We start from the raw sequence: 26,027 nt of genomic DNA on the forward strand, positions 1-26,027 counted from the left end.
AAGCCTAGATAATTTAATAGAAATTGAATTAATAGGCCCACATCCCCTTCTGGTGTAAACAGCATGATTCCATCTGTTTTTTAAAAAATTTACTACACACACACATATGTATAACCATTGATTCTACAGTGATATGTATTCTGAATAGACTCTTCCAAGGCTCTTCCATGCTAAACATTTTCATACTGAATCTTCTGGTTTATATTCTGTTGCTATATTCTAGGCAATATATATATATACACACTTTTAATCTGTTAGGTCAGGCATCACCTTTTCATGTTACAGTACTGTGAGACCCAAGGACCAGAAGACTAAACACATTTTCCCTCCATTTCAAAAACTAATAATAATGCTAGTATGTTCTGTTTTACAGTGACTCTCATACTTTGGATTTTCTATCCTAATAATACGAATATTGTTAAAACAGCCTAAATGTATGTGAGTGTGCAGACACAAAGAGCGGGGGGAAGGAATCACTGAGATAACTATAAACGGAGATACCTATAAACTAGTGGAGATATCATAGATTCAGGAGCGGAAGGGTTATCTAATTTTCATTATCCTGGGCTTTCTATTTGTTATCTTCCAAACATCTGATATCAAAAATACTTTGTAAACAATGTGTGTCAGAAGATGGAGCTATGCTGATTTACAGTAAGGCAAAGCCTCAATTCAACGAAGTCCTAAATCATGTGATTCATGTTGAATTGATAAAATTGGGCCACTGTATGTAACTGTGTACTAGGCTTCTTAATTTAGAATCTACCTCATAGGAGCCTATAGAAACCCCATGTAGAAGCTAGATCCTCTAATAGAAATTGAATTTACGTAATCTTTTTGGAAAGTATATTTAGCCAACAGTGACACAATCCTGTAATTCCATGATATAGCTTAAAATTTAAGAGAATGTTTATCTTCTCACACAGAATTACATAGGATTAAGTCCTCTGTCCAGTATTTCTGATGTTTTCTGCCTATCTTTTGAAGCACCTTTTACAAGAGGAGGCCCGCTGCTTTTGCTGTGTTTTTTTAAGCCATGTATATTGACCTCTTACCCTTTGGGGATATCTTGTAAGGCTGTTTTGTTCTGTGTCTAGTTCTAATTCCTTGTTTTATTTTCCTTTCATGTAGTGCAATTGCCATTATCATTTTTTCACATGTACGTTGAGGCTGCTATTAGGGTTGCCAGCTCTAGGTTGAGAAATACCTAGATATTCTCAGGGTTGAGCCTGAGGACAGTCTGGTTTGGGGGAGGGGATGGACTTCCATGGGATGTAACGCCATAGAGTATACCTTCAGGTGAGCTCATCTCTGTCACTTAGAGATCTCTAGCTACTGCATGGAGGTTGGCAACCCTAGCAAATGAATAAAAAAGAACATATTAAAAGCCCAGGAATAAACAATGGAAGCAGCAGTGAACAGGTGGAGGCAGGTGGCACTGGCCTCTCCACAACCCCATTCCTGTGCCTCTCACAGCTCCCCCCATCATTCGCTTTGCCCTTCTATCTTGTGAACGGTCACACCAATACAGAAACTCCAAGTCAACCAGAATCACAGCCCTCAAAAGCAAAAAACCATTTCCTCCTTCACAGTTGAAAGACTGTGCCACTGCTGAGTTGTCAGGGAGGAAAAAATGTCTATTAAATGGCTTTTCTGAATGGTGATGCTGTGAAGGACAGAGGCAGAGCATGGGGAAACTGTGCCTGGGTTAGGATTAGAAGTTCTCTTGTCCCCCTTAAGATATCTGCAAGACATCCCCTGCCTGGCTGTGTGGAACAGAGGCATTCCTCCCATTGGGCAAAGTGGGCAGTTGCCCAGGGCGCGCCCTTGTGGGGGGCGCAAAAACTGCAGGTTCGTTTGTGGGATTTTTTGTATTTTCAGTGTTTTCAGTTTTTGGCCTGCAGAGGACGCAGTTTTTAGGCTAGCAGCACCAAAATTCCAGGGATGTTTTGGGAGACTCTCATGATGCGATCACCCAGGTTTGGTGAAGTTTGGTTTGGGGAGTCCAAACTTATGGATTCCCAGAGGGAGTGCCCCCATCCCCCATTGTTTCCAGTGGGAGCTAATAGGAGATGGTGGCTACACTTTTGGGGGTCCATAACTTTGGACCCCCTGAATGAAACTTCACCAAACTTGGGTGGTATCATCAGTAGGGGCTCACAAAGATACTCTGAAATTTTGGTGCTGTTATCTTAATAATTGCACCCCTGCAGCAGGCACCCCCTAAATTTCCCCAGATTCTTCTTTTAAATCCACCCCCTTCCTGCCAATGCTTGTTTTCTTTCTTTCTTTTATTCTCTCAATGCCTAAAACACCTCTGAAAATGATGCTGTTTGGGGGTGGATTCCAGCATCACTTATTTAAACTAGGGAGCCCAGATTCTCCTTTTAAATCCATGGTAAAGGGAGAATCTGGGGTCCCCAGTTTACATAACATTGAAAGTGGTGCTGTTTCCCCCAATGGGGGGGGGGGTGGATACAACACCATAAAATGTTTTCATAGCAGTAATAAAACATTTTGAAAGCATTTTGAAAATGTTTTAAAAATATTTCTGCTGTGTTCAGATTTGTGAGTTGGGGCATGTTCTATAATGTGATGGTGACTTTGAAATGATCTGGTGGAAAAAATCATTGCTTGGTCACGGTGGGGGAGGGTGGCTGCCCCTGAGGGTGGCCGCCAAACTCCAGTTTGCCTAGATACGCCACTGGGCAGACCTACAAGGGGGCCGGGGGGTGCGTGTTGCACCGGGCACATTCCTGGGGGGGCATCAAACTCAGGTTTTGCCCAGGTCTCCAGTTTGCCTAGTTAAGCCACTGGTGTGGAATGCAGGGCTTAAGAGGTGTCTTATTTTTCCCACCTGACCATTTCCCTCTCTGGGCAGTTTCACAATTTGCTTGTGCCCAACATTTTGTGTGCAGCTGAAAGGTATCTCCCTGCCTCCATTGCTGAAAGTTGCCCCAGAACGTTTGCTCTGCAGCCTCTGATCCTGGGTGCCTTTTCAGCCCAAAAAGTACATAGTTGTACTCAACTCTTCCTGCCAATTCTGGTAATAAATGGTTTTCCTTTTTTTTAATTTTAGAGAAGCTATCTTTGAAGATACACAAACATGCATAGTGGGAGTCCTTCAAGTGGCTAAGATTCTCTTATGCATGTCTATGTATCTTCAAAGATAGCTGTTCCAATTTTTTAATATAGGAAAGCTATATATTGCCATAATTGACAGGAAGAGTTGAGTGCAACTATGTACTTTTGGGCTTTAAAAAGTCCCTGGGATTGGAGCCTGCTGAGCAAACATCCTGGGGCAACCCTTAGCAAAAGGAGGCAGGGAGAATCCCTTCACCAGCGCACAAAATGTCGGGCGCAAGCAGACTGTGAAACTGACCAGAGAGTGAAATGGTGGAGTGGGAAAAAGCCTCTTTTCCCCTCCAATGCATTTGCTGTTCAGAACCAAACCAGCAGCCATCTCTTTTTTAAGGCATCCCCTGGACATCTTATTTTGGGTGTGCAGAATGAAAAGAAGCAGTTTCTTCTTTTTAAGACATCTCACAGACATCTTTTTTGTGCTGTGCAGAATTGACCATTGTTTATTAAATATACTGGACTTTGAGTCACATAGCATTTAAAAGGTTACAGCTAGAGTTTTTAACTTGGCTTTAAAGCCTAAAAGTAGGAGTCAGGCTGTCTTGCTGAGTTTAAATATGAACGTGTGAAGCTTCCATGCCAAGTCAGATCATAGGTCCATCTAGCTAAGATCACATTTCACTAATCCCACTAAGAGGCACTGGTTTTTCCAGTTAACATGTCTTTTGGGCAGCAGATCGAGAAATAACTGTCTCTTCTTAGGAACCTGAACAGCTCAAGCAAGACAGAAAATCTGTCCACCTTGCCTGACTACAACTCATTAGATTCTTAAGAAGAAAAAGTTGTTTCTCAATCTGCTGCCTAAAAGACATGTTAACCAGAAAAGCCAGTGACTTCTAGTGGGGTTGGTGAAAGGTGATCTTAGCTGACACAGCACTGTAGAATCTATTATAAATCCAAGAGAGAGCCCTCAAACCTCACTGAAGGTAGAAATATCTCCTGTCCTCCCCACTATGCTTCAGGTTGCAATGTCCAGATAACATAAATTAATTTTTCAGTGTCAGTAAACTCCACTGTATTCATTTTCACCAGAGCATAGCACCAAAAGCACTGAAACTGCAAGATATGGTGTCAGATGATCTCTGACAATGTGCTCTATGGAGCAGATCAACAAGATCATTAACAGAGCAGCTGTGTACTCAGTGGGAAATACCCATCTCTTCCCTCTCCCTAGCCCCTGTTGTTAAACTAATCAGTCTATTCAGTAAGTCTTTTCAGTAAGATTTGCTGACTTCTTTCATGACAGAAGATTTGCTGACTTCTTTCATGACCTTCATTACCAGCTTGCCTTGCAGATCCAATATGGTTACATCAGAACTAGAGAGTCTGTTAAGTCTTGTGTATCATCAACATAACTTTTTATTGCGAACAATTACAGGTTTCAGAGTGTCACTAGATACCTAAGCAGACTTTACATCCTTTACATCCTTTATTCCTTGTGATCATTCACCAGAAGCAGTTTTACCACCTGTATCTCCACCTTTTCATCCTTTTCACGAAAAGTAGGTTAATAAAACTCCAAGTGTTAGCGCACTCAGTAAAATCTTCTATTTAAAACCAGCACAATTATAGCCCTTATAATTATGAGAAACATTTGACTTGAATATCAAATGATCTTAATAGATCAGAAGTTAAGACGTAATAGGGAAAAATCAAACCTCTAATTTATTAAAGTAGATGTTAAAGCTTTTTGAACCAATCTCATAGTTTTAAAAATCTGCTTGGAGAAGCAAGGATAGTGGTTTAGCTTTCAAATCTAGTGTTACCTCCTGCTTGGTTGGTAGCACTTTACATAAAGCAATCATGTATCATTTCATTTAAAACAATTATATTGCTGAATAAGTGAGACAGTAAACAGGCACACACACATACCCCTTGGAGCAGAGGAAGTATTTGCAAAGTCCTGTGATCTCCCTTAAAGAGTTCAAAATATTGGCTCTCATCTAAATTGAAGAATTCCCTCCCCAGGGAGATTCATCTGTCACCTTCTATCACTGTCATCCCTAGTAGGGGAAGAGTTTTTTGTTTCATGTGGCATTCCTTACTGACTCCTCTTCCAGTTTATATTTTAATTGCTGTTTTAAATATAAATGTTCAGTTGATTTTAATATCTTTTTAACAGTTAGCTGCTTTGAAGGCCCTGATTGGAAGGAAAGGTTGGGTAAATACAAATAAAATACTGAAGGCGGGAAGCCTATCCTGTTGTGCGGAAAACCCTGCCCGCCCCCTTTATATAAAAACTATAGGAAAGAAAATTTCCATGATCATAAATGCATATTTTGTTTGTGGGATTTGTGCCCTGTCTTCTGTCTGTTCAAGACAGCTAACTAAAAATAAAACAATAAGTATAAAATCTAATAAAAACAGACTAATAGTATAAAAAGAATTCAAATTATTTTTAAAAACTGTATTTGTAATTATTTTTACACACCCTACAATACAATGCTCAACCTAAAATACTCTAGCAAATGACTACGCCATCCAGATTATACATAAAAATTGTTTTTACCACATACATACATACATGTTTATAAATATTTATAAATAAAAAACAGAAAGGTTTTGCAACCACTGGAGAAACTCTCAAGAAGAATTGTTCCTTTCCCCTTCAGCAATATAGCTGGAGAGCTAGTGTGGTGTGGTTAGCATGTTGGACTGTGATCTGAGAGTTTACGGGGTGACTTTAGGCTAGTCACATGCTCTCAGCTTTACTTACCTCAAAGACCTGTTGTGCAGGCAAAATGGAGAAGAGATCTCAGAAATAACAGAGTCAGTTTCCCTGAAGAAAATGTCTGCTTTGGAGGGGGGAGTCCTGTTGTATTATAATCTGCTTAGGTCCCTCCACTCCCCAAATCCTCCACAGTTCTCTATTCCAGACTTGGCAACTATACATACACTAGCCTTATAATCCATTTATCGTCTGTGTAAAAACCACTAACTCTCTTTTTTTACATTTGCATGTGGAAAATATGATATACTGTAGTCTTAAAATGCATATAAGCCCACATGGACTTGATGGGTTAGACAGATAATCAGATATGAATATCTAATCAAGGCCTTTAACATGCATAGAGAGGATGCCTTCATTGTTCTGAGGTCTGTAGAGTCACTGTGGTGTATTTGAGAAACACATGAACAGATCAATATGCAATATCCTTCCTTCATGCTATACTCCAGGCTTCTTAACAGCCCATTTAAATGACTGGCCCTTTCTCTTTACTGTTCCCCATGCTAATCTTTGGCTTGTGGACAGTTATCTCTGCCTATGAATATTTTAGAGAGTTGTGCTTTCCCAAACCACTTTAACGGAAGTACAGGGAGATATTTTGCAAACTGTGACTGTTTGCTTTACTTTAGCTAATTCGGCAGGCTGACAAGAGGTTGAAGCTTTATTTTTGTAATGCCAACTTGCCTTTTTAACTCAGATTTTAACTCCTTTTGTCTGTTAAATGGATAATGAGACTGTTATTTAATGACCTCAAAACCAGAAATTGGATCCTACTGACATTCTGCCAATAAAAGTTGATCTTCCCCTCCTCCCTACTCCCACCCCAACAATGTGCCCTGGAAGGACATTACCATGGGTCTCTTAAAGACAAATGCTGGGGGGGGGCAGAATTGGGGGGCTTCAGTGAGAAGGGGAATTAGATGTGACCCCTGCCTTCCATCAACAGAGCATACAATCGTCCTTGAACACAGTGCACATTAGGATTCTGAGGATGCCAGAAAGGATATTCCATCCCTGTGTAGAGAACCTGCAGTCAAGCAAAAAGCCCATGAACTGTGTGTGCATGTAAGGGCCACACAATAATGCATCAATAGCCTTTTTATTATTTACCTTGGAAAACTGTTTCATAGGTATTTCTATCAGTGCTAGGGTTGCCAGCTCTTATTGGGAAATACCTGCAGATTTTGGGGAGGGCAGGGTTTGAGGAGGTGAGGGAGCTCAGCAGGGTATAATGCAACAGAGTTCACCCTCCAAAGTAGCCATTTTCTCCAGGGGAACTGATCTTGGTTGTCTGGAGATCAACTATAACAATGGGAGATCTCCAAGTGCCACCTGGAGGTTGGCAACCCTAATGAATGTTTTTGCTTCTCTTGATTAACTTAAATGGTACATGGCCTTCTGTTCTTAATGCATATTCTCTATAATAAAGTCACATGAGCCCTTGGGTTGCTGTCTTTCTCTCTCTGGATGACACTTTTGGTACAATGAATTATACAGTAACACAGGATAGTTCCAAGTTGGTTTGGATAACATGATTTATTTGTTCAGAAGATTTCTATGTATTTAGATGATTTCTGTGCCTGTTTAGATTTCCTATGGTGGTTGCACAATGCTTTCCTTTATTAAATCTTCTCTTTGCTTCTTGGATTTTTTTCTTGCCTTTCTTCCCCTTCCTTCTTCCATGGTCAGGCTTGCCAAAAAATCCTGGTTTGGTAACTTTATCAACCTGGAGAAAGAAGAACAGATCTTTGTGGTTATTAAGGACAAGCCACTGAGCTCCATCAAGGCTGACATAGTTCATGCATTCCTTTCAGTAAGTACAGTTCACGTGTTATGTGAATAAGGAAAACTCAATGTGTTGTATTCTCTCACCCTCCATTTCTGGAGACATCTTGGTTTCCTGTTCTCTGACTGTGTCATCTCTGTCTTATCCTTGTTCATTTGGAAATATTTTTATTCTTATGTATTAATTCTTTACCTGAATCTGTCAGATTCAGAGATGGGTTTCTCAATGGAACTTAATGAAAAGATTAAAAAGAGAATGCCTTCTTAAGGCATATTTTTCAGATTCTCCAGAGTTTAGCATATAAATCCACTCATATCCAAGACAAAGTGCATACAGAAACCCTCTTGCTGTACACAGTGACAGTAATTTCTTTACCTTCCTAGCTAATAGCATTTATCTTTTCTTCTACACATTCAGTGTATAGAGGTTTGCAGCCTTAATTACTCAATTGTTGGGAGCTGGTGAGGCAAAATAGTTACCAGCATGAGATTCAATTTAGGAAACCACAGGTTCAGATCTAAGCTCAGCTGTGAATTAGTACATGGCTTTAGAGAGGTCTATTTTGTCTTGGGATCAGATTAGATAATGTACATGAGATCCATCTTCAGGATCTCCCACAGTTTTTAAAAAATTTAAGGTACTGGGGGAAGGAAAATTGATTTGTCAGTAAGGAGAGGGGTGATTTAACCATTTCTCCCAGCACGAATTTGCCCCACAGAGGAAACATACAATATACCATATGGAAACTTATTATTCTATTGCATACATCTGGGGTAGATTTAAACCAACCTATAGGACAAATAAGACTGCTTCCACTAGCAGGTTTGAATATTTAAAAAAAACCGTCCCAGAGATTGTGAACACCAGTTTCCTGCGTATCATCGAGTTTAGCTATCAGACTTAGTAACCCATCTGTAACACATATTGGCATTCCTTGTGAGATTCCTTTCTTTAAAAATGCAGGTGCATTCCTTAGAAAATAAAGGTATTATTTATTTCTCACTTTGAATACTACATAAATGTTAAGAATTAATTTTAAAAAACCATTATTTTTTCCACATGTCCTCTATCTCCCTTGTTGAGGTTGCTTTTTGCAATACTCCTCATTCTAAATTGTTGCAGGCTTGGTTGCAAAATCATTTTATTTTAAAAATACCCAGTCTGTGGTGCAAAATATCTTTCCTTTATCAAATACTAAGGCAACAAAATTGTCTTTAAAAGGTATGCCACCGTAAGACCTGTAACCCTTTTGTTTATTTCTCTATGATCCAGATTCCCAGTCTCAGTCATAGCGTCATCTCACAGACAAGCTTCCGTGCAGAGTACAAGTCCACAGGTGGTCCTGCTGTCTTTCAGAAGCCAGTGAAGTTCCAAGTGGACATAACATACACAGAAGGTGGGGAGGCCCAGAAAGAGAATGGGATCTACTCAGTCACTTTCACACTTTTATCAGGTAACTGCTGTGAGCTTGCTGTCTGCATTCAGGATGACAAACACATGCAAAGTAGCAAGAGTTGCCTAAGATATTTCATTTGTTTGCTTTTGAAACATTTGTTTTGCATTTAGGAACAGAGTTTTCTGCATTTGGGCAAAAAATGGGAAATCCACAGGATGGGAAATATCAGGCTTGGCTGTAGTAATGTGGAAAAGATCTCAGGATTGCAGTTGATCATAAGCTGAACATGATTCATCATTAATAGGCTGCAGTAATAGAGGCATGTATCCAACTCACAGGAAGTAATAGTTATACTGTATTCCATAATTATTGGACTTTATCTGATTCCAGTTCTGGACATCCCATTTTTTAAAAGGATGTAGACAAAACTGGTTCAGAGGAGGGCAATGAAGATGGTCGGGAGTCTGGAATAGAAGTTCTAGGAGGAAAAATGGAAAAGAACTTGGCATGTTTAGTTTGAGGAAGAGAGATTGTATTTATTTCTGAGAGCCAGCATGGTGTTGAGAGCCAGCATGGTATGATATTTAAGAGCAGTGGTGTAAGGAATTCCAAAGAGCAGAAATAAAAAGGCTTTTGATTATAAGTCCGTTTATTCAGACATCCTGGAAAGCACACACACACGACATGGCAGGAATGAGCATCCCCGCTCAAACAACAGGTTATAATGCTGACTACCCCATCCCCCCTGCCCCGTTCTCATGAGAACGGAATTCTACTATGCAACAGCGAGATAAGCATTCTCACAAGGTTGGTGCAGGTCCTGGCCGGACGCCCGGCCAAAAGAATCTCCTTCAAGGTCAGGTTTAGGCTGTAAGGGAAACAAGAATGACTGAGATCCTTACAAGTGGACTCTAATCTGGAGAAACGAGTTTGATTCCTGACTCCCCCATATGAGAGGCGGATTCTTAGCTGGCGAACTGGATTTATTCCTGCCCCTACACAGGAGCCTGCTGGGTGACCTTGGGCTAGTCACAGTTCAGAACTGTCTCAGCTCTACCTACCTCACAAGGTGTCTGTTGTGGGGAGAGGAAGATAGTTTGTAATCCGCTCTGAGTTGTCTTACAGGAGAGAAAAGCAGAGTACAAACCCAAACTCTTCCTCCTCTTCTTCTTCTTCACTAAAATACTTACATCCTGCCTTTCCTCCTGCCTCAAGATGGCCTGCAATCCACAATTAAAATATTACAATTTAAAACCAATGAATAAAACCCCTGATACCCTTTCCCTCTTCAAAAGGCAGTTGTAGTTTATATCCACTTAAAATCCCTGACAAATAACATGGTTGAAGATTTCTAAAGATGGTGTTCACCTCACCTCCCCAGGGAATTAATTCCACAAAGTGGAAGCGTAGATGGAAAAAGTGCAGGCTCTGATTGATGCCAGGCAGGTCATCTTAAGTGGGGGAACACTTGGTCAGTGACAGTCTGAATTAGTTAGCACATGAGGACATGTGAGAGGAGATGGTCCTTTAGATATGTGTCATAAAGGGCTCTAAAGGTCATAATTTGTACCTTGAGTTGAACTTGGAAACAAACTAGCAATGTAGATATTCTATGCTCCCATCAGCTTGACAGTACTTGAGCTGCTGCACTTGACAGTAGTTGAGCTGCTGCATTCTCAGTCAGATGCAGTTTCGGTGCTGTCTTCATGGAGAAACCACCATAAAGCACTTCAACCATGAGGCTACAGAAGCATGGATTATTGTGGCCAGATAGGCTGAATCTAAAAATGGAGAGATCTGGCAAACTAGATGTATCTGCTAGAAGATGCCTCTAGCCAGTATGCCAAACTGTTTTTCAAATCAAAAAATTGGAATCACTCCCCCCCACCTGCCTCCAGCTTTTTACTTGCTCCACAAATACCATCTCCATCCAAGATAAGGGGATCCAATCATTCTAAAACATCAGCTTTCTGCCAGACAGTGAGGGAGGGGCACCACAAAGACCTGCTGTAGAAGACAAGACTGGCTCTATTGGGATTGAATTGCACATTAACATAAATGTCTTAATAAGGCATATTGACAATAGAAACAATAGGAGCCACTCCCTTGCTGGAGCTCTTAAAACAGAGGCTGGACAGCTATTTATCAGGGATTTTCTAGTGTTGAATTTCCTATACTGAGCAGAGCATTCCAGTATGTTCAGGACAGTTAACAACAAACATTTAAAAACACAAAACTACAGGTTTTATCAATGCCTTAAATGTACTGTCAATGTAATAAATTGATTAAATAGGTTGTTCTTACATGCCAAAAACAAAAATATTGACTGTCCTGTGAAAACCACACATTATACATGCTATACTGTATGTACCTGCATTTGGAAGCAGCAGTAGGCTAATGTGTCCTAATATCTGTATGCCATAAACATCTAGAAATACCTCCATCACCTATGATGATTTTAAGTTTATTTGTTAGCCATATGACTCATGTTTGAAACAGCCCCAAGAAGAATCATTTTAGTAATCAAAGTAAACTTCAAAATATTGGAAGCAAGCTTTCAGGCTACCTGTTCTTCATTAGGCACAAGTGTTCAGCACTTAAAACAGAATGAGATATACATTCAAGCTGTTGATAATCTGGCTAAGTCTAGTATTTCTTAGAGCCAGTCTGTAAAAGACCAAAGGGAGTGAAAACTAAGTGTGTTTGTACTGCAGCATGCTGGCAACAAGAAGGTGATAGAGACAATATAGTTAACATTCTGGAGTAGAAGTATAAAACTGAAGTCTAGTACGGAAAACTGGCAAGAAGATGCTCATGCCTTCCTAGCGTCCTTTCTCTACACACTCTACATTGTGGTGGTTTGTAATTCATCTCACAGTCCAATGTGTCTTTTCACAGGTCCAAGCCGTCGCTTTAAGAGGGTAGTAGAAACCATTCAGGCACAGTTGTTAAGCACACACGACCAGCCTTCAGTGCAGCAGTTATCTGGTAAGTAGCTTCCACAGCTCAGCGCTTTGCTTCAGGCAAGGACATGATTTGGAAGCAACTCTCAGCATAGCCCTCACCTCACACCTAAAAACTGGTTTCATCAGACCAAACAGAAATACTCTTCCTCATATCCCTCCCCTGCCATTTACTCCACTCCCACTTGCCTTGCACCAATTCCCATTTCCCAAACGCATCGCCTAATGTGAACAGCCCTGCCCTACCCCAAGAGCCATTTGTCCCCTATCACAGGAAGTGTCATCAGCAGTTTATGTAACTTCAAAACCCTGATACTTGGGAGATGCTTTGGAACGTATCAGATGAAAGAGTCCTCTATGGTTTTAAAAGCAAAAAAATTAATAATCTAATTTGGCTTCTGGAAAAAATAATTTTTGGCAGCTGGGAGTAGCTGGAAGTCTAGAACAAGACTGATGTTTTCAGGTAACTAGTTCTGAAGAAGCCTTTTTATCAGTTCTCTGTGGTGAGATGAAAATGGTTACGCAGTGATAGAATAACTCTTGCATGAACCTGACTTATGCCAGATTCTGTAAGCAAAGTACCTTGGTATAACCCTTCAGACTTTTTCTGTTAATAAGTTGGACTCTCTATTGGTCAAACCATGTCATAGAAAATTCCCCCACATGACCTGTGCTTCAGTGCTCTATATTCTCTGAGTAGATTTGGTACTTCCAAGCAAGCTGTAGAAAGCAGTAGGTCCAAAACACACTTATAATGAGAGTGTCTGATCAGCCCTAGTGCTTTAGATGTTGTTACTGCAGACATCTGGCTAGTCTATTAAAAAGTGGGGAAGTCTAAAGAATGAAACAGAAAAGAGAGAATCAGAGTGGATTCTGATGACACACACAACATGAAGATTGATTTTATAATTACTGTGCAGTGGCTGCATGCAGATGGAAAGCCAATCATCTGTAGTGATTGTCCATCCATGGAAATAGTCCTGACCATGCATTTGCTGCCTCCAGATCTTCATGTGGTCCAGTCACTGTAGAAAAGGGTTTCCATGGGTAAGCAGCTTATGCATGGCAATATTTATAGTCAACCACCATCCAGTGCAATCTCAAACTTGAACAGACCTGTGATTGGATGGAAGTCTTAACATGAAACATTTATTTTGCATGTGGCTGTGACTTAAAAACTGTATGGAAGTCCAGACTGTGGAATAGGTAAAATCTTAGACGGGACTATGGCACCAAAATAGGGTGGTTTCAAATGGCACAGTTCATTGGATATTTTGAGGTGGGGCAGGAGTAATGGGAAGGAAAACCAGGATCAGTGCCAGCTGAGTTTTGACTGAGCACGGAAAGAAATGCTGTTATTATTCCATTTTGTCTTCTGGCACTGAGGGATGCTCAGTATAATATCCTTTTTCAGCCAGGAAAACTCAGAACCAAAATGAAGTCTATGACAAACAGTTGCTTACTTCAAAAGCAGCCTCAATCAAAATTAATGTTCACTTAATCTGTAATTTACAGATTAAAGTATAAACTATTTGTACTGATTCTGGTCCCTGGAGAGGTTCAGATAGTCTAAATGTTAACAAAATAGTGTCCCTATCTTTCAATTCAGGTGCCAATACAGGTGAGTAATTGATGCAATATATATAAATAAAGAGATGCAATATATATAAATGATGCAATATATTGCAGTGCAGTGCATATATCCCACAGCTGGGTTACCCATCTGGGAACATGGCTCCCACTGCATCACTGTCAGCAAGGACTTATGGCTTCATGGAGGTGATGAGTGTTACCTCCCTGACTTTGTTTGGTCTACTGACTGTGGACCAGCCCATTAAACCGGCTTGCCTGGGTTTCAGAACAAGACTGTTTTCTGTTGTCTTTCATTCTTTGCAAACTCACACCACTGTTGATAGACATTGCACCGTTTCCTTACGTGTGCATGTATCTCATTCAAGTGGTGCCTTCCTATGTCTCACCAGCACACCCCATTTAGTATATTTCATTTTCATCTCCATTTCTGCTTCTTGGGACACACTCTGCTTATTACTAGTGATCTAAAACAAACGGAAACCCATACACATGGATAAATGAAATCCTAGAAATTTACTGTTACCTTATAAGCCACCTAATATTAAAGATGCTTCAACTCTAGACTCTGTGTTCCTTAATTCCATGAAATGATGACTGGTGAGAAAGACATAGATGTTCCTTAATACTCACCCAAATTCTGGAAGCACCGTTGTCTCTGAAGCGGAAATCCATGGAACAACACGTGAAAGGCAAACCCCATTTCCCCAAGTAAAGAAAATGATCACTGTTTTGCCTATGTTTTCATCTAATACACCCCTTTGAGGCATTCTCCTATGTATGGAACTCATACCAATTAGTAATAGTGATTTTTGCAAAAGGACAAATAGCGGATATTGCCATGGATGTCACTTCTTGTATTGTGAATAATTCCTTTCCTCTTGTTTGACTATCCTGAGAAGGAGCTAGCTGTCCGTGTGGGGTTTTTTTTTAACTAAATGAAAATATTAATATAATCTACCATTTCTTCTTGGCACTGGATTTTTTGTTCCCCCTGGCTTTATTGATAGAAATGTTTAGAAACTCTGGTGGTTTTCTAAGTTAAGTCATAGTTGCAAATTTTACTTTCTAGCAATAGAAGTAGTAGACTTCAATCAAGATAATCTGAGTTCATTAATATTAAAGATGCAGCTGCTATGCCTTCTACCCCATCACTTCCTGGATTCTCTACATTCTTTCCTTTTCTATCTGGTATGGGTACAATCTGAAAAGCTCTTTGTTGCCATCTTCTTAACTTCATCATCATATTGAATTCTGAACAATGGCACTAGAATGTGCATTAAAAATCTACAAAATAAGGGCATGTTCAGATGGCTGGTTAGTTCCTGCAGACACGGAACAGCCTTCAGTTTTGCACACGAATCTAAAGGTTGGGGATGGGGAAATGAGGGAAGTTTTCAAAGTTTAAAACCTTACTGCCTGGGAAGGGAGAGATCTCATGACATTGTATCATGAAATCTTGACTACCGTTTTGAGGGTTACTTAGTAAACCAAAAAACATGCAAAGGCATCAGGAATGGCAGGGATTCAGCACTGCCAAGGTAGGGCAGGCCGGCCATGGAGGCATCACTTCTGCTGCTGAGTGAGGCAGTGACTGTGGGGAAGTAAGGAGGTGGTGGAGATGGTGACAAGTGCCACTGCTGGGAAGGCATCAGCAGTCATGTGAGCAAGTGAGTGGCTCAGTCAACAAACAGAGAGGCACCCAGGAAATAAAGAAGAAAAAGAGAAGGGGGAAGGCCTAGGGAAGAAAGCACTGAGGGAGGGACAGAAAGAAGTCACAGAAGGAAGCAGATCAAGTGGGGTAGAATTTCCTCTCTCCCACAAGTTCTTTGCTAATCCCTATTTGTGCATACTTAGATGTTTTCTCCATTGTATTGGTTATGAGATGGAAGCTTGCATAAAAGGTTCCATAAGTCAAAATAAAACAAAATCTGGTAACCTTTGCAGAAAACTCTAGTTGTATGACTGATTACTTACAGAACTCAGTAATTTCTCAAAAGTAAGGTAGTTTTCACTATATCTGTGAACTAAAAGTAATAATCAAGAAAGAAAACATCAAATGATATCTGAGGAAAGACAGAGGATGTAATTTTCCTGTTCAGTTTTCTTGGTGAAGACCAAACAAGACAATTAAATCTGGGCTTCTGAATAACTGAAAGATGAGCCTTGAGATATCCAGATTATAAACTAGGAAATTGTTTGAGAAGGTCTTGGAGCCTAACAGTTTTTGAGGAGTGCTAAATGTAAACTTCCCTTAGAGCTGATAGTTGTGATGTAGCCAAATTGAGAAACCCCCAAAGGCATTTAATGTTAATTCTATACAAAATCTTACCAAAAAAAAAAGCTAGGTTTTTCATGTTTTCATTGTGTTCAAAAATCAATCAATGGAACAAACATTAAATATGTTTTTCTTCTTTTTGTTGTAAAATCTGAAAGGGCTCAGATGTTAGCAACTACCATTGAATTTTAGAAAGAGTATTCATACATACATACATACAGTGGTGGGATCCAAAAATGTTAATAACAGGTTCCGATGGTGGTGGGATTCAAACAGTGGCGCCGCCGCACACACACACCTCCAATCCCTATTGAGCAGGGAGGTTGCTTCAGTAACCTCTTCCCGGCACTCAGAAAAAATTAGTAACCACTTCTAGAGAAGTGGTGAGAACTAGTTGGATCTCACCTCTGCATGCATGCATACATACATACATACATACATACATACATACATACATACATACATACATACATACATACATACATACAATCTTTAATGGCATAACAGGTCCAAAGTGGACAAACAATTAAGGAATATTATAAGTGAAAGATGTAGTAAAAATGGTAATTACGAGCTTTTGGAGTGAATTGCAATAACATAACAAAGAAACTTGGCCATCATTTCCAAAATATGCATATCTTCGTGATTCAATAAAAATACAGTCTTATGCAGATCGGATAGACAATCCGTAGGTGAAGTAATAGTTTTGCCCTAACTGTGCTATACAGTGGGCAGTGGTGCAATACATGCATAACAGAAAAAGAACTCTTTATTAAATCTTGAAAAATTCAACAATTCAATTGTTCTTGAATGGCAGCTCTACTCAGGGACGTAGGTATAGATTTATTATGGGGGGTTTCGGGGGTGGGGCCACACCCCCACCAGCCCCTAGGGCATGGCCACGCCTCCCCAAGCCCCGCCCCTGGCCTAGCGCTTATAAAAGCAGCTCTCCGAGGTCAGGGATGGCAGACTCCCCTGCCCTGCCCTCCCCTGCCCCTCCCCTCTGGGCAGAGGCATAGAGGCATCTTAGTTTTGCGCCTCCTCTCCCCCCCCCCAGGCAGCCACTGTGATGCTGGAATCCACCCCCAAACAGCATCACTTTCAATGGTGTTTAAACTAGAGAGCCCAAATTCTCCTTTTAAATCCACCTTAAAGGGAGAATCTGGGTCCCTAGTTAAACAACATTGAAAGTGATGCTGTTTTGGGGTGGATTATCCCCCACCCTGAAACAGCATCACTTTCAATGTGGCGTACTGGTTAAGAGCAGATGCATTCTAATCTGGAGGAACCGGGTTTGATTCCCTGCTCTGCCACTTGAGCTGTGGAGGCTTATCTGGGGAATCTGGGGAATTCAGATTAGCCTGTGCACTCCCACACATGCCAGCTGGGTGACCTTGGGCTAGTCACAGTTTTTCGGAGCTCTCTCAGCCCCACCCACCTCACAGGGTGTTTGTTGTGAGGAAGCAAGGGCAAGGAGATTGTTAGCCCCTTTGAATCTCCTACAGGAGAGAAAGGGGGGATATAAATCCAAACTCTTCTTCTTCTTCTAAACTGAGGACCTCAGATTCTCCCTTTAAATCCATGTCAAAAGGGGGTGGATTTAAAAGGGAAATCTGGGGAAATTTGAGGGGTGCCTGCTGTCAGGGGTGCAATGGTTAAGCTAGAAGCACCAAACTTTCAGGGTATCTTTAGGAGTCTCTCCTAATGATACCACCCAGGTTTGGTGAAGTTTGGTTCAGGGGGTCCAAAGTTATGGACCCTCAAAGTTGTAGCCCCATCTCCTATTAGCTCCCATTGGAAACAATGGGGGATGGGGGCACCCCCTTTGGGAGTCCATAGCTTTGGACTCCCTGGACCAAACTTCACAAAACCTGGGTGGTATCAATAAGGGATTCTCGTGATAGTACATCCCATGTTTGGTGAAGTTTGGTTCAGGATGTCCAAAGTTATGGACCCTCAAAGATGTACCCTTCATCTTCTATAAGCTCCCATTGAAAACAATGGAGGATGGGGCACTCCCTTTGGGAGTCCATAGCTTTGGACTCCCTGGACCAAACTTCACAAAACCTGGGTGGAATCAATAAGAGATTCTCGTGATAGTACATCCCATGTTTGGTGAAGTTTGGTTCAGGAAGTCCAAAGTTATGAACCCTCAAAGGTGTAGCCCCCATCTTCTATTAGCTCCCATTGGAAACAATGGAGGATGGGGGCACCCCCCTTGGGAGTCCATAACTTTGGACCCCCTGAACCAAACCTCACCAAACCCGGGTAGTATCATCAGGAGAGTCCCCCAAACAATCCCTGAAAGTTGGGTGCTGCTATCCCAAACAATGCGCCCCTGCAGGCCAAAAACCAAAAAAGCACTAAAATGTTTAAAAAACCCAAAAACGGGTGGGCGGAGCTTCGGACATGAATGGGGGGGCTCAAACCCGAGAATCCCCCCCTTACCTATGTCCATGGCTCTACTCATACAAAGGGCATGAGGGAGAATCTGCAATTTCTGTGGGTTTTCCAGTCAAGTTGCAGCTTCATTCTGCTTCCAATGTTTTCCAGTTCCCAGAAGTGGCTTTGTGTGTGGTGCCAGTGCCTGCAGAAGACAGGAGGACATTAGAAAGATCTGACATTTCAATTATATCAAAAAGTCAAAAAGCGGAACAGTGATGAGCCCAAGTTGATCCTATTTGTAATGTTCCTGAAGGGGTGGGTGGAGGGCAACTAAATCCATTGAAATCCTCACCTAAGCCTTCAGATGGTTCTGCTGCAGTTGAGGGTGCTGTCCCTTTCCCGACTACAAAGGGTCTGGTTGATGTAGCTCTACTCCAAAAGTAGATGCCAAATAACCTCAGCAAAGGCAGTGATCAGTGACTTGGGGGTGAGGCGTATCCTATAGGATCACTTTCTTAAAGCAGCCCAACCACTTCTCTTCTTTATGAGGCACTGCCAGAAGACTGGGGCTCCTTCCGCACAGCAAATGTATAATGATTGCAGTTGAGATAAAGGAATCCATTTTCCTTTTTTTGCATTCACATTCATCCATGCAGGCAGTGATTGGAGCCCATGGAAACAATCCAGATTGCTGTCATACCTTCGCACAGAGACTCATCTCTTTTTTAAAAAAAAATTACTTCCCAACGATGCATAGCTACACAAGCATGCACAAATGAACCCCCATAGCCATGCTGAGGTCTCACAATACGACTGTCTTCACCAGCATGGCTACACAGATGTAAGCCACAAAATAATTTTTAAAAAGGAAAATGGAGGCAAAGTGCCTCCTGCCTGGCCACTCTGGAGCTGCTGCAACCCAGGAGTTTTGAAAAAAATTGCAAGTCGCACGATTTTTTTTAAAAAAAAAACCAGTTTGGGGGAAATAGCATGGGGCAGACTCGTTTTTGGGATGGGATCTGTGTGAAGTTCCCCCCTCGTGTGTTTTTTTACGGTCCTACACCCATGTTTATTGGCTCATGTGGAACAGGCCTAAGGGAGCCAAAAAATCCTCACTCCATTCCTCTGGTGGCCAAAAAATCCTCACTCCAGTGCTTGTCTGCAGTCACTTCATCTATAGGTAGAGAGGTATGTGCTTGAGTGATATATTCCAGTTGAGAGAATTGGGGGCCTAACCTTGAAAAATGTCAGGGCATCAAAAGGCTTTGTGGTTTAAAATAGAGCAAGTTTATCCTAATAGCATGACTAGTAGACACTTTTAAATCAAGAGCTCATTTCTGACCAGGTTTTACAGCCATAGATTAGTGTTTGAAGCACATTGCATGGCTGTATACATGCTAATATGTCTTATAAGAATGCATTTTTCACAAACCTTGCTCACACGGGATTCTGTGAGCTAGGCTGACTTACTGGATGGCTCCAGTTCATGGGGTCCCCCACTAGCAAATTAGATAGATCAGCTGTTTTTTATATATATGTATCCATGTCTAGGAAGTATTTCAAAGGCTGATCCATGGGTGCAAAATATCATCCCAACTCTTTGCAGATTCTCCTTTAACCCTTAAACTATTGGATTTTCATTATCCATAAGTAAAAGTAATCTTTTTATTAGGACCCACTAAAATGTCACAAATCAGTGTGCAAGCTTGAGTTTCTGAAAAATTTCCACCTGACTAGCTGTTTATTTAAAAAATAAAAAATGAAGGAGAGAGAGAACAGTGCTACAGGACATTTGATAACAGTTTTAAGATGGAGTAGAGGAAATGTTATGCAAACTTCATTAGGTTAGAACAGGCTATGTACAGAACAGGACCACTGGGATGGAAGGGCACACAATGGCTGTTCTCCCTTTGAATCTAGCAACAGAAATTCAGATTTGCCACTTGCACGTGAGTCTCTTGTAAGATAGAGAGAAATGAAGAAAATGTGGTGGTTCTTACAATAGCAAAACTAGAAATTAATTTTAGATGGCAGGTTAGGTGAAGAGTCAATTGAAGACAATTATCCAGTGGTCAGGATCCAATAACTAACCATTGGCCAATAGTTCTAGGATATGTCTTTTAGATGACCACATTTATTATTCCAATAAAGACAAAATTGCAAGTAGCAATTGCTTATGCCTTTGCACAGCAGTCTTATGTAGCATTTCTGTAGGTGAGAAAGCTATTTTTGCCAACCAAATTCTAGACAGTAAACATCCTATTTCTTTCTCTTTCATGCTAATTTACCTCTGCACTTTCTGTCCTACCTTCAGTCATATCCTCTCTCTCTTTTACATGAGAAAGTAGGAAAAGTCCTGCTGAATTAGACCTGTGGTTTATCTAGTCCAGCACTCTGTCTCACACAGTGGCCAACGTTGTCCTGAAATGCCAAAAAACACAGCATAGAATCCCTCTCCTGATATTGCCACCTAATACTAGCATTCAGAGATTTACTGCCTCTGGGTGTGGAGGATCATTTTGGTCATCATGGTTTGTAGTAATTGATGGACCTATTCTTTTTAATCTCTTTCCAAAGCCCTCTATTCTTGTGGTCATCACTACATCCTCCAGCAATGAATTCCACAATTTAATTGCTCATTGAGTAAAAAAGTATTTATTTTGCTGTGTTGTGAGTTTATTGTCCATCAACTTTATTGGATGCTCCTGAGTCTCAGTATTATTGGGGAGGTGGGGGGGAATTGCCCAATCCCACTACCTCATGTGTAATTTTTAATGTCTCTATCATGTCTTCCCTTCATCATCTTTTTCCAAAACTGAGAAGACCCATGAGCCTGTCCTCCCCTTTCTTATCTTGGTTGCCCTCTTCTGAACTTCTGGCTCTCAGTATTCTTTTTCAGATTTCCCAGATTCCTTTCTCCTACATGGTTCCATTCGTGTTGCTCTTTTACCCTGATATTTTAGACAGTGAAGCCTTTTTAGAAAACATGCATCATGCTTTTAATTCACAGATTGGGGTGTGCTGGCATCATGTCTCCGGTGCTTAAACAGATCAGAACAGATCAGAACAGTTGCTGTGCTTAAGAGCTTGCTATTGAGGTCAATGGCTGTGAGAGGTTTAAAGAGGCTTTATACTCTTTGTTTAATTTTTGAATTTCTACTTTGATATCACAGGGCAGGAAAATCACTATTGGCTCTCCTGAGCCTCATTGCTGGGTGCATACTTGCCACTGTCTGAAATTCAAACATTTCTGCAGTTCTGAGGAATGCTCCCCACCCCCACCGCCCCCAAGGTGGTGGTTTATAGCTAATTGCACATTTAGCTTTAGAGAAATTAGACCAAGAATCCTCTTAGGATGCTTGCTGATCTGGTCTTTATGTAATGCTGGGGAAGGAACAGTATTGGTGGATGGATAAATCCAGCACTGCATTATGAACACTAGAAATAATTTGAAAACATTAGAAATAATCTTGCAAATTTTATAGTACCAAAATCTCAGTTCTGATGATGTTAGAACGCGGATTGACTTTATGCGGTTTTACCTGTGGAAAGTTTGAGTTAGTCCATTTTCAAAGAGAGGTTGATCTGTGTATTAAAGTCTGTGATGCAGTTTTGACCAGCAACTTAATGACTATTTAGTGGATAAGCACTCAGAGCCAATTCAGACATTAGAGAAGACTGTTTAAGTGTATAAATAAGTGAGTGAATAGTGTAATATGTGACATGGGGACCACAGAAGATCACAACAATCATTTCTCTTATAGCCTTGAAAACCTTCATTTGGAATCTTGTGGGACAAATGAAGCTGCTAAAAAGGAGAGTTATAGCAAAAAATACAAATAATTTCTCTAAATCTTGAAATTCCTTTTTTTAAAAAAAGTTATTTAATATGTGTATTCAGTAACGTGTACTTTAACCTTGAGATACTATAGATGAAGGGACCACAACTTTTTTGAGCCTGGGGGAACCTTTGGAATTTTGAGAATTTCTCACCACCCCAAAATGACTTATCTATGAGGCAAAGTCAAAGCCAGAATGGTGCCACAGGAGGCTTAGCCAAAAATAAAGCAAGCCCTTCCTGCTTTGAAAAGAATCACAGAAAATTAACAAAAATAAATGAATGGAATGAAGGAGAAACAGACTGGGGAATAAAAAAAGAAAGAAAGCCTGAAGGGAGGGAGAGACAAAAGACAGGGAGGAATAAAAAAAAAGAAAAGTCTGAGAGGGGGATGGAACTACATGCTGACTAAAGAAAGCCCAGGTGCTTGTCAGTCCTCCTGATCGCCATTGGCTCCTTGTGACTGCTATTACAGTTGTGGAAGCCCTTGTTGTTTGAATGAGAGTGGCTAATAATAAGACCTGTATTATAATGGCCCCACCCACTTTCTGAAAATCTGAGTGGGTGCTAGGGGAAGTCCTGGCAAACACCACATTCTTGGGGAACCCTGCAATGGGTTCAGTATCTGTGAAAAAGTTTCAAGACTGCTAAAAGGACTGGATGTGGTCATCAGAATAACTGCTTTCCTTTACAAACTCATTGTCTTCCTTTGTGGCTAAAGGAAGCAGAATTTAGCTCTTTGGTCTTGTTTTGAGCAGCTGGTTGTTTGGATTAAACTCCAGAAGAATGGTTACGTTAATCTGTAGCCGCAAGAGAGGAAAATACTGTAGCTAAATAAAATCTATTTAAGGATCGTTCCAGAGCTTGTCCTTTATACTGGGAGGCCGTGCCATCACTAAACTACCTAGACAACATCCCCTGGCAAGCCCACCCAGAGGGACACACGAGGAAACTATCTGGGATGGCAAAATTCCAAGGGTGCAGCTATTCAAATATCTAGGAGAGCCACTGCCTGCACTTTTGGATTAGGTCAGTGGGAGACCCCTTAGCATCCATTGAATTGAATATCTCCTGCATTCCACAGGATGCTATTGAGCAGTCATATCTCCATGCAACAGGACACAGATCCTGTTGCAAAGGGGAGAAAGTAGTCACAGGAACTAAAAATATACATGGGAAAAAGTATCCCTAATTGAGTCTTAATTTTAACATGCTATATTGTTGTTCTGCTTAACAAAAAGTGCTGCGGCAACATTTGCTTGCATTGTAGGTGGAGTCACTTCCCTAGTACACTTCCCTAGTATTCAAACCACAAAATGGTGGTAAAATGTGAATCTTGTTGAGCAACCATAACCATAACAGTCATTTAACTATAAGGATTGTCATTGTGTTAGAACCTTCTGGATGGTGTCCATGACATGCCTGCAGGTGTGTTATAACTCCCTTCCCTACCATCACCATTTTGAGTATCCGTGTGCACCAATTATTTTGCTTAATAGATCATATGAAGTACAAATCTCCTACAAATCTCCAAAACAACACTAGTCTGAACCACTTTCACTACATTGAATTGGGAAATAGCATTTATACCAGATTGGTACTAGTATCACTTTCTGAGAATGGTTGTTTGAAAAGGCCTAAGATATCAGTGCACTTGGGAGGATATAAGTGTTTTGGCTGGATAGAAGTAGAAGATAGAGCGTGCGAAATAATGCCTTGCTTGCTTTTCAGTGGCATAGTGTTTAATCTTTACATTGTATTCATGTATTTTACCTAGCTATCCAAGCTGAATACTTCTTTTTCAAGATGTCTTCATATTGATAGAATTGTAGTATTTTATATTTGTAGATTTCATAGTCAAGGTCTGAAATTTAGTGAATGCTGGCATTCACATAAGGATGTGAATGTGACAACATGAGATTTGAGAATGTTTCAAAATAAATAACATTGCTCCATGGTTCAGATAGACACATGTGAATACAATTATAACTGGGTGATGGCGTTGTGGTTAAGAGCAGGTGCACTCTAATCTGGAGGAACCGGGTTTGATTCTCCGCTCTGCCGCTTGAGCTGTGGAGGCTTATCTGGGGAACTAGATTAGCCTGTGCACTCCCACCCCCGCCAGCTGGGTGGCCTTGGGCTAGTCACAGCTCTATGGAGCTCTCTCAGCCCCACCTACCTCACAGGGTGTTTGTTGTGAGGGGGGAAGGGTAAGGAGTTTGTAAGCCCCTTTGAGAGAAAGGGGGGATATAAATCCAACTCTTCTTCTTCTTCCTGTGCACCTCTCAATATGTGGATATTCACAAATATTATCTGAGATTGTCACTATTAACATGAGAATGTCTTGAGTTTGTGAATGTTCTGGATGTTCAGTATAATACATATACTTCCTATACAAGAATAAAGGGGAGGAGGTGGAGCATTTGCTCTGTATTACATCGATCATTTTTAAAAAGTTTCCAGCACAAATTGGGGAAAGAAAAACAATCTCGTCTGGGCGTGAAAGGCCTGTGTATGCTTTTCTCCTCCAGCAGATAATTTTCTCCATTGCCGTGTTATACACAGAGGACTGGAAAAACATTTTATTTTATATTTTTCCCTCCCTCCTCTTTCCACTCTGTGATCTAGACACCACTAACTGTTTGGAGTTGATGACTGGGAGACTTTCCAAATGTGGTAAGAACTTCCCTTCCACCTTCTCTTCTGCTCTGCCCTCACCAAGCAACATGATGACCCAGCCACGCCTCACCCTCTGAACACCTCTCCCTCTCTCAGCATTCTCTACCTTATCTCTTGCTTGCCTCTTGAACACACACTTCACCCAGCTTTTCCTTCACCATGCACACAAGCACCACCCCACCTTGGTTCAAGCTGAACAGCACATGCAGATGTGGTCTCACCTGTAAGTTCTGTTCTCACACAACCTTCCCCCTACCGATGTCTGGTAATGTTTATATGCTTTCAAGCCTGTACTCTTACTTCTTTTTCAAATCACCCTTTCTCTACTCTGCAGCCCTCTGCCACTTTCCTTGCTGCTGTGCTACTGCCTGGCTCCCCATACCTCATGCTGAGAAGAGGATAACAAGGCTCTGCCTTAAGTTCCCCAGTCTTGCCCAAGTATGTCTAGGGAAATGCCTCTCTTTCTCTCACTGGGTATGAATACCTTACATAGTAGGCTGCATCCTTAGCTTAGTCAATAAGGCTGATTTTTCATGTCAAAATTGCTCCTCTGTTGCTACGGGGAATGCCCCAATGCAACAGGGAGTTCGTCATGGCACCCAGTGCTGCTGAATGGCTGCCACATTTTTGCCCTGGAGCCACACCATGACATTGGTCCATGAATTTCCTGAACTTCAAAGGTTGAGGTTCTTTTGAAAGGCTTCCACCGTCATGCAAAATTACTCCATAGCAGAACCGGGGCCATTTTTCCCACCTCACCACTCTGGCCCACCCCACCAATGGACAGGCACTGAGAATTGGCACCCTCCCACCCTTGCAGTGAAAAAAAATGGAGGGAGAAACCTTGATTTTTTAGAAAGGAGGGAGAAACCTGGGGGGGGAAGCAGCATGTGCAGGCGCCGCAAACGGAAGGTTGACGATTCTCTCACACACACAAGGATTTTAGATTTAGATTTTAGACGGGGTGGAGGACAGCGATCCCATCGCACATGCAAGGATTTTAGATGGGAGGGGGTGAGGGTGCCATTCTCAGTGCCTGTTTTGTGTTCAGAGTCATTCAAAACTAAAATAGTGAAATTGAGTGGGGGGAGTAGGGGGAGATTCAGCCAATCAGAATGTGGGAAACTGAGGTTGTCCACGCATGCGTGGAAGACTTTGCGGAAGAGTTTGTGATGCAAATGGAGAAGCATTGGGCTTGTGCAGAAACATTTGGGGCATAATGCGCTGGCCCTGCCTTGAATCC

At 41.3% G+C, this 26,027-nt stretch overlaps 1 protein-coding gene across 17 annotated transcripts in view; it reads left to right on the plus strand.

Annotated features, from left to right (window-relative positions):
- The window catches only part of BRSK2 (BR serine/threonine kinase 2), a 490,293-nt gene that overhangs the window by 446,744 nt on the left and 17,522 nt on the right, over positions 1-26,027 (plus strand). For 13 of the 17 annotated variants that reach the window (XM_048487092.1, XM_048487091.1, XM_048487083.1 and 10 more), the window contains 4 exons: positions 7,559-7,682; positions 8,928-9,108; positions 11,950-12,039; positions 24,734-24,781. In XM_048487092.1, the coding sequence (XP_048343049.1) occupies positions 7,559-7,682; positions 8,928-9,108; positions 11,950-12,039; positions 24,734-24,781 (443 nt within the window). The remainder of the gene's footprint in view (positions 1-7,558; positions 7,683-8,927; positions 9,109-11,949; positions 12,040-24,733; positions 24,782-26,027) is intronic. The other 4 variants (XM_048487093.1, XM_048487086.1, XM_048487090.1 and 1 more) reach the window with 1 other exon arrangement.

Source organism: Sphaerodactylus townsendi, linkage group LG02 (genome assembly GCF_021028975.2).
Source record: "Sphaerodactylus townsendi isolate TG3544 linkage group LG02, MPM_Stown_v2.3, whole genome shotgun sequence".
Classification (NCBI taxonomy): Eukaryota; Metazoa; Chordata; class Lepidosauria; order Squamata; family Sphaerodactylidae; genus Sphaerodactylus; species Sphaerodactylus townsendi.